The 9,556-nt window shown below is 41.6% G+C and overlaps 1 protein-coding gene across 1 annotated transcript in view; it reads right to left on the reverse strand.

Annotated features, from left to right (window-relative positions):
- Positions 1-9,265, reverse strand: part of si:ch211-114c17.1 (pre-mRNA-processing factor 39) — a 20,394-nt gene extending 11,129 nt beyond the window's left edge. Inside the window, exons 1-7 of the mRNA XM_056299038.1 lie at positions 9,202-9,265; positions 7,858-8,138; positions 7,436-7,561; positions 4,428-4,546; positions 3,258-3,425; positions 1,354-1,534; positions 876-980 (exon numbers count right to left, since the gene is read on the reverse strand). Coding sequence (XP_056155013.1) covers positions 876-980; positions 1,354-1,534; positions 3,258-3,425; positions 4,428-4,546; positions 7,436-7,561; positions 7,858-8,138; positions 9,202-9,265 — 1,044 coding nt within the window. The remainder of the gene's footprint in view (positions 1-875; positions 981-1,353; positions 1,535-3,257; positions 3,426-4,427; positions 4,547-7,435; positions 7,562-7,857; positions 8,139-9,201) is intronic.
- Positions 9,266-9,556: the final 291 nt, after the last annotated feature.

Here is a 9,556-nt window from a genome sequence, read left to right on the forward strand (position 1 = left end):
GTAGAAGAGAGGGTGGATGAGATTCTTTTGATTAGAGCTTTTCATCTGTTCGAAGAAATAAAAGGTAAGATTATAACAACCAAAATGAACATAAAAATGATTTGTCGTGGAATATGAATGCCGTTTTCTTCAGTGCAGAAAAATGTAAACACCTAAAACAACAAATTCACCAAAATTCTTGATGCCAATTAGGACCCGCAGGTGAAGGCCTTGATAAGAACTTTTCACCATTCTTTTTGTATAAGAGTAAAGCTCATAGGAGAGAAAGTAAAGATGAGACAAAGATGGCATTTCCATCAGCGCATGGTTTGGCGTGGAATGGTTAAAAACCGTGCTCGTTTCGGGCGTTATTTAATAACTGCTCAACACAGCCAGATCATGCTGGTGGGAGAACTTAATGACCTCTGTATTCAATGATCAGTTTTAAATTTATGTCACATCTCGTGATCTGACAGTGTTGATATCTTAAATCGCCATCACTACATCCTGAACTGATCCTACAGCGTGTACTGAAATTGCAGCAAGCAGGCGTTTGTCTTTTTTGATTAGAAAACAAAACGATACAAAAATGTCTGAATCCATGTCGCGGTCAGTGGAAGACACATGTCAAATGTGTATTACATAGACAGATGCTGTTACATGGTGTCATTTGCTGTAGTCATCGCAGTTTTTCTGCGGGATGTCCTAGCCCTGATTTCTACTCAAATGTCAACGGAAACACAAACGATTACCATGCTCATGACTCCTTAGCAGCATGGAGCGGCATGCAGTGGCCTCATTATGGCCTCGGTAAGATTATGGATAAAAAGAAAAGAGGGGGCGCAGACACATGCAGGGATGACTCAGTTGAAAGAGGAAGAGAAATCCGGACTCACGGCGTCTTCAAAGTGCCACCTCTTGCGGACTTCGCCCTCATTCTGCTGGTAGACCTTGTCCCTGCAAACCAACACCTGCTCCCTGATTTTCTGTATCAGTTCCTCCTGAACACAGAGCCAAACACCAAAAACAAAGAATTTTAAATATATTACACAACAAATGTATTAGTTACTTATTGCATGTATTTTTACTGTTTATAAAAATTTTACCTTTTAAATCCTCAGTTCCTTTTTGGATCTATATTTCTACAATAATTACAATCATCATAACAATTAATATTTCGAGGAACTGTGATATTCTTTTTTAATCCCCTATAACCATCTACATTTAAAAAAGGATATAAAATAGCTCCTAATATAACATAAAACAATAATAACAATACTACTACTCCTAATGGTGTCTGTATACAACAACAATAATAACAATACTACTACTACTAATGGTGTCTGTGTGTGTATGTTGGTAGGGTGCACTAACAGAGTCTTTTCCCTCGGGGGTGGCGGGTTCTTCCTCCCCTGGTGGTCTTTCCTCCTCTTCCTCCTGGGCCTGCTCAGCACGTTCTGCCTTCTGGCTCTGACGGCACACTGCCCTCAGCTCCTCGTACTCCCCCGGCGACAGGACCTCCTTTGGCTCGTAGCTGTTCAGGTGGGTCTTAAACCTGCCGGCCGTGGGTGAATGATGCATTTTGGGGGTGGGGAGTGGGGAAAATAAAGTCAGGTTAGATGGCGAGAGAGAGGAAGAGGAGTCTAGAACACTCTAAAGCTGACCTGTTCATAAAAGTTTTTTTTTTCCATTTAGATTTTCTCAGTATGATTAATGGCCCTTGTGTGGGCCTATGTGTGGTTCCAGGGGCAAGAATTTGAACGACTACACCATCTCAAGGCATTTTTAGCATTTACAAAATAAAAAATAAAAAAATGTAACCATCACTGCAGAGTCAAAGAAAGTTGAATCAGTTCATATGGACACAATGTTTATTGAGAGAGAAACGTTTCATCACTCTTCTAAGTGACCTCCTCAGCCTCAACTGACTGCAGGTATCCCATTCTTATAAACAATACAGTGGCATAACGACCGAAAACAACGATCAGTTTCATATCTAAATTGCTGTGACCATTAACTAGAGTTTCAATGGCAATGTGTACTATTCACAGATTGAGGAACAGATATACTCTTAGCCCCTCCCCCCCCCCCCCCCCCCGCCCGGTTCAGAGATGGTCGTTCCCTCCTCACAATAGATGGCCTCTTTGACCCCTCATTCAAACCAGTGTTCCTCCCTATCAAGGATGTGCACATCCTTATACTTGAAAAATTGGCCACTGGCCTGTAGATGGATATAGACTGCAGAGTCCTGGCCTGACGTATTAGCGCTTCTGTGTTGTGCTTGGCCAGCATCTCTTTTTTGGTTTCCCTGATGTACAAGTCACGGCAATCCTCCTAGCACTTAACAACTATATTGCGCTGTTTGTGTCGGGGGACCCGATCCTTAGGGTGGACCAATTTCTGGCACATTTCTGGCATATGTAGTTACTCACGCCTACACTGTTACCACAGCAACCCATGCTGATATGTTGGTGATGTCTGGACACACAAATCCAATCTCATCACTTGCAAATAACAGTGCAGACCGTCTGTCTTAAAGATCTGATTTGAGTAACAAATCCAATTTGCCTGCAGTCTGAACAAGGCCTAGAAGCCAACTTCAAAGCAATCACACAAGTGACCTTCCTTTTCTGCATGGGCCTGAATCCCCTTAGCCAGTTCATCATGAAAAATCTGCGCCGAATACAGGCTGGAGGTGCCTAAGTCCAGATGGGAGACACTGCAAGGGGTAGCTGAGAACAAACGGGCTAAGCTCCTGTGAGACTTCTGGATCCCGACAGATAAGCTAGTACTGGCCAACTACCTGGACATAGTGGTGATGGACAAAGAACAGAAGATGGTGGTAGATGTAGCAATCAAGAAGAAGGAATATGAGAAGCTGGAGATATACCAAGGGCTGAGAGGAACTAGACAGTGTGTGGAATGTGAAGGCAAAAGTTGTCCCAGTGGTGACGGGAGCACTCAAGAGTGGCTCCTACATATTCCAGGAGTAACATCTGAGATCTCTGTCCAGAACAGTACAATTCTAGGAACAGGTAAGATACTGAACCCTCAAACTCCCAGGCCTAAGGTAGAGGACCCAAGAATGAGGAAGGCACAAATACCATCCACATGGGTGAGAGGAGAGTTTTGTAAATATATAGGAAAGCTTCTTTACAATATACGAGTTGAGAACCACCCCCTTGTGTGTGTGTGTGTGTGTGTGTGTGTCTGTGTGTGTGTGTCTGTGTGTGTGTGTGTGTGTGTGTGTGTGTGTAAGAGAGAGAGAACAGCCTTACTTGTCATAGTGGCTACTGTAGAGCTGGGTGGGGATCTGGAGGACTCTGTCCAGGACGGCTGTGGCGGCCCCCATGTCCCCCTGCTCCTTCTCCCACTCTACGTAAAGGTCCCACAACCGGTCTGAGTGGAAGTCCAGTCCAGCTGCAGCCATCGCATCCTCAAACACACTGGAGAATAAACACAATTACCAGATAACTTCGTTGTTCATGTCATGTGTTTTCATAAAGCTCACTGGTTAATCAAATAATAGCCTATCAAGACAGATTGTCAGGGGATAACTTGCATGAAGAGTTTCTAATCGAATGACTTACTAGAGTTTAAGGGATGAACAGCTTAACAATCACAGAGGTTACCACATAATTAATAGATAACAGATATGGAGTAATCTGCAGAAAGGCCTAACTTGTAACCAGTGGACAAACACATTAGAGGTTGACAGATTTTGTTTTTCCTCAACCTCTTATGCTGCTTTTGTCTTAGAACTGCAATGGAAGAGAGTGGAAGAGAGGACCTAGATCTCTGAAGGAGTTAACTACATAAACTAAATCATAGAAAGTTTAATTGGTTCACCTGAACACAACGTTTATTGAGAGAAACATTTCATCACTCATCTAAGTGACCTCCAGTCTCAACTGACGGCAGGTATCCCCACCCTTATCGATCATAGCGATTCTGTGAACGCAACTATTCCCCAATTCTCTGAATTGTACACATTGCCATTTTAACTTTAGTTAATGGTCATGGCAATTTGCATATGAAACTGATGGTTGTTTTTGGTTGTTATGCCACTGTATTGTTTATAAGGGTGGGGGTACCTGCAGTCAGTTGAGACTGAAGTGGTCACTTAGATGAGTGATGAAACGTTTCTCTCAATAAACGTTGTGTCCAGATGAACTGATTCAAATTTCTGTGATTTCCTTACCTGGATTATAAAGTATGCATAAAAAAGACAAATTAACTTAAGTTAAATAAATAAATAAACAAGAAGTGGGGCATACTGTTTAAGTTGAAGACTGATTCTGGAGTCACTGTGTCTCTAAAATTACTGCTACTGACTTCTGTAATGACATATTGGTCAATGTGGCACCGAAAAAGTTCAAACCTTGTGTTGCTGAACATCTGTCTGTGTGCATGTGCACATGTGTATATATCAGTGAGTGTTTGTATACCTGCGGATGCGCTTGGGTGATTCCGGCAGGTTCATGTCCAGTGTTCCCAGTAACAGGTTGATGTAGTGGATCCATAGATCTACACTCAGAGGGATAACCTGAAGGCCCTGCACACACACCTGCAACAGCACAAAAACACCACATCCCTGAATGCTGGGCTTGTAAAAACAAACAAAAAACAATTAGAGCCCATGTTTCCAGAAAATACATATATGGCTTGTTGATTATATCATTTGTTTTAATGATTCTACACTTAATGGCCATTTGCTTAATTGATCTTAATGTATAAAGAAAAACAGTATTAGCAATGGGTCAGACCTTTAACATTAGAACAACCAAGGCCATCATTTTGACAGTTTTGGATTTTCAAAGTTTAATAACTTTGTGGGGAAAAAAAAAGGTACAGCCCTGCCACTCCATGAGTGCTCCTAAAATCGCATATACACTACCGTTCAAAAGTTTGGGATCACATTGAAATGTCCATATTTTTGAAGGAAAAGCACTGTACTTTTCAATGAAGATAACTTTAAACTAGTCTTAACTTTAAAGAAATACACTCTATACATTGCTAATGTGGTAAATGACTATTCTAGCTGCAAATGTCTGGTTTTTGGTGCAATATCTACATAGGTGTATAGAGGCCCATTTCAAGCAACTATCACTCCAGTGTTCTAATGGTACAATGTGTTTGCTCATTGGCTCAGAAGGCTAATTGATGATTAGAAAACCCTTATGCAATCATGTTCACACATCTGAAAACAGTTTAGCTCGTTACAGAAGCTACAAAACTGACCTTCCTTTGAGCAGATTGAGTTTCTGGAGCATCACATTTGTGGGGTCAATTAAACGCTCAAAATGGCCAGAAAAAGAGAACTTTCATCTGAAACTCGACAGTCTATTGTTGTTCTTAGAAATGAAGGCTATTCCATGCGAGAAATTGCTAAGAAATTGAAGATTTCCTACACCGGTGTGTACTACTCCCTTCAGAGGACAGCACAAACAGGCTCTAACCAGAGTAGAAAAAGAAGTGGGAGGTCGCGTTGCACAACTGAGCAAGAAGATAAGTACTTTAGAGTCTCTAGTTTGAGAAACAGACGCCTCACAGGTCCCCAACTGGCATCTTCATTAAATAGTACCCGCAAAACACCAGTGTCAACATCTACAGTGAAGAGGCGGCTGCGGGATTCTGGGCTTCAGGGCAGAGTGGCAAAGAAAAAGCCATATCTGAGACTGACCAATAAAAGAAAAAGATTAAGATGGGCAAAAGAACACAGACATTGGACAGAGGAAGACTGGAAAAAAGTGTTGTGGACGGATGAATCCAAGTTTGAGGTGTTTGGATCACAAAGAAGAACGTTTGTGAGACGCAGAACAAATGAAAAGATGCTGGAAGAATGCCTGACGCCATCTGTTAAGCATGGTGGAGGTAATGTGATGGTCTGGGGTTGCTTTGGTGCTGGTAAGGTGGGAGATTTGTACAGGGTAAAAGGGATTCTGAATAAGGAAGGCTATCACTCCATTTTGCAACGCCATGCCATACCCAGTGGACAGCGCTTGATTGGAGCCAATTTCATCCTACAACAGGACAATGACCCTAAACACACCTCCAAATTGTGCAAGAACTATTTAGAGCAGAAGCAGGCAGCTGGTATTCTATCGGTAATGGAGTGGCCAGCGCAGTCACCAGATCTGAACCCCATTGAGCTGTTGTGGGAGCAGCTTGACCGTATGGTACGCAAGAAGTACCCATCCAACCAATCCAACTTGTGGGAGCTGCTTCTGGAAGCGTGGGGTGCAATTTCTCCAGATTACCTCAACAAATTAACAGCTAGAATGCCAAAGGTCTGCAATGCTGTAATTGCTGCAAATGGAGGATTCTTTGACGAAAGCAAAGTTTGATGTAAAAAAAATCTTATTTCAAATACAAATCATTATTTCTAACCTTGTCAATGTCTTGACTCTATTTTCTATTCATTTCACAACATATGGTGGTGAATAAGTGTGACTTTTCATGGAAAACACAAAATTGTTTGGGTGATCCCAAACTTTTGAACGGTAGTGTATATGCATAAAAAAAGCTGCGATAAGATCTACCTAAAACAACCATGAGCCATCAAGAAGACGGCTCGTAATTTGTGCATGATCATGCACGTCACATCACTATTTATGATGTGTGTTGGTCACATCATTTCCTTTGTGAAGTTCATTGCTCAACACACTAGCGTTCTCCAGTACAGAGTAATAGCCTAAACTTGATTTTTGATTATTGCCAACATGTCTGGTTACAGAAGCAGTTTAAGACACACCATGACTACCACCGAAGCGTTGCAGTATTTACAGGCATTGGACAGCAGCCATTTTAAATTGTTTGAAAAATAGTATTAACGTTGTTAAAATGTTAATTTTGGTGTCAGTCGTTTCTTAACAGACATACTATACTAACATATGCAATGCATTAATATCTCAATTGGGTATTTATCTTGACAGAATATAGAGTTTAAAAATCGTGGGCTGTGGTCATTCTAGTAGTTTTTAAGCTCTGGTCGTTGTTTGGGACTGTTTCAATATTTATTTTCAGTTCTTTTTTAACATTTTACATTATAAGCCTTGTTACGTTTGTCAGATTAGCAATAGGTGTTTTCCGTTTTGTTTTTCAGGTAATATTTTCACTTTTTCTATTTTGCTATTCAAGTTTGACCATGTCTCTCTGAAGTTTAAATTTTTTAAAAATAGTATTACAGTTGTTAAAATGTTAATTTTGGTGTCAGTTGTTTCCTAACAGACATATTAACATTTGCAATGCAGTAATATCTCAATTGGGTATTTATCTTGACAGAATATAGAATTCAAAAACCGGCTGTCATTTTGACGGCCCATGGTCGTTTTAGGTAGGGGTGAAATCCCGGTCGTTCTGGTGTTAAAAGCACATGAATTCATGCTGTATGTTTTCCAAGAGACAACAGAACATTTGTAAAATGAACTGAGCACCACTTCCCCGTGGCCTTTACCTCCTCTGCCTTGTCGTTGTTCCCGGCTCGCCTCTCCAAGTCAGCAAACTTCTTCCAGTAACCGTAACACAGAGGATAGCGAGCCAGGAAGGCCTCCAGTGCTCTGCGGGAAGCTATGATATGACTCTGCGGAGAGATTAAGGAAAAAATAACTCCAAGGCTCAGTCTGCTGTCAACTGTGGCTACTTCAAGCAACCTGGGCCAACAACAATCCACACAGCTTTGGCACTACTGTGTCTCCCTGCTCTTGACTGTTTCTCAATTAACTCTCTGCCAAACAGATGTACATGAAAATAGATACAACCACCAAGTGAAAACACACACATATTCACACAAAGTGCTTTGAGTGGCTGTTGCAGCTAGAAAAGCGTGATATAAAATGTAACTTGACTGATTGAACCCTCTCTCACACATGCACACACCTCTTGTTCACAGTACTGCAGCAGATCGGTCCAGCTTGTAAAGTCCTGGGGATTGTCATTGGCGGCTTTCCACAAACGTTCAAAGTCTGCTGGTAGATCCCCCTCCTCGTCCTCTGCCCTTGTGGGCATCGAGAACGAGGCAGCATTAGCCTCTGCTGGGACTTCAGGGGCTTCAAAAATCACGGCGCCACCACCGTTCTCTTCCAACAACTCAGTCGGTTCTGTCGGAGGAGGTATTGCTGTCGGAGGAGGTACTGCTTCTAACGCAATGGCCTCCATGGCTATTGAGTTAGAAGCAGGTGGGAAGGGAAATAGGCCAGATGAGCATAGTTAACATGGGTTCTTCTGAACGTTAGAGTCAGACATGGCGATGTGACTGCTGTGACCAAGGTAATCTGTGTGATTTCTCTGACCGCTAATGGATATATTGGGTGTGTGACAAAACCACAACCAAAGTGCTTATACTGAATAACTGGAATTGACTGCAATGTCTTTAAGTACATTTTATCAATATGTACTTGTACTCCACCATCTTTTGTAGTAGCTCTTTTCAACAGTTACTGCCCAGTAACCAAACCTAAAATAAAGCAAATGAAAGCTGCAAATACCACCAAGTGTTTTTCTAATTACTTCATAATGATCTTTTATGGCGAACTGTCAACAATGTCACCTACATCCTCAAGGAAATTGTGCCGCAGCACATGCATACAAGTGATGTTTTTGCTGATATTTCCGCCTATTTTTTTTCACTATGGATTAATATACAGCATTTGTGTTGGCTAGTCCAGCTGAGAAGACCCCCAAATGTCACAGGCAACCCACAGTGGCTTGTTTATGAAAGTGCAATGGAACCTCCTGAAACCATACTTACTAGAGCATAGCTATGTAATTAACCATGGGAATGTTAAATCTCAAGCCATTATTACTATGTTTCGTGCTCTTGTTCTGTTACTGTGTACTGTTCGGTGCAAAACCGTTTCACCCTGGGGTCAATAACGTTTCTATGTGTCTGTCTATATATGTATGTAGTTATGTATGCATGTATCTATCGGCACCCAATTGATCATCTTCATCTCGAAGCTGTTCAAGCTGGAGAAAGGCTTCGGGTGAGTATCTTACGTTAGCCATCTGGGACGGTGGCGTATTTCAAGATTTAAAGTTCTGTTAAGTGCGTAACTTCAAATTACGATACGATGCTGTGTATTTGACATAGCCTAGCCTAGCTTGCCGATAATAATCTGCATTTGACTGTGTTAATTCCAAAGCTAGCATATAGGAAAAATCATATTTTTAAAATTTAAATAAAATAATTCCTTAAATGCAATTCATATAATTTATAACAACCTGAAGACTCTTCTTCAAGCTCCCCGCTGCTGCTGCTCATATCCTCAGAGCCCTCCGCCGCCATGGTTGAAAATGATTGAATTACGCCAACCAAGCGCGACAGTCGCGCTTGGATGACGTCATGCAATCGTCCTTCTACGTCTGATTTTGAATCAGTCTTGCTTTCCGGTCCAAACCCCGAGAACGTTGTGTCGTGAGCAACTGGCTGATCTACGGTCAGGACACCCGTAAGCGTCAATTTCCTAATGAAAACATACAGATAGATTTTTTTTAATTGTATAATTGTATAACAAATGATATAGCAATACATGGCAAGTGATACGCTCTTTAGAAAACGGAGCACACGATGTAAACA

The sequence above is a fragment of the Lampris incognitus genome, chromosome 1 (assembly GCF_029633865.1).
Source record: "Lampris incognitus isolate fLamInc1 chromosome 1, fLamInc1.hap2, whole genome shotgun sequence".
NCBI lineage: Eukaryota > Metazoa > Chordata > Actinopteri > Lampriformes > Lampridae > Lampris > Lampris incognitus.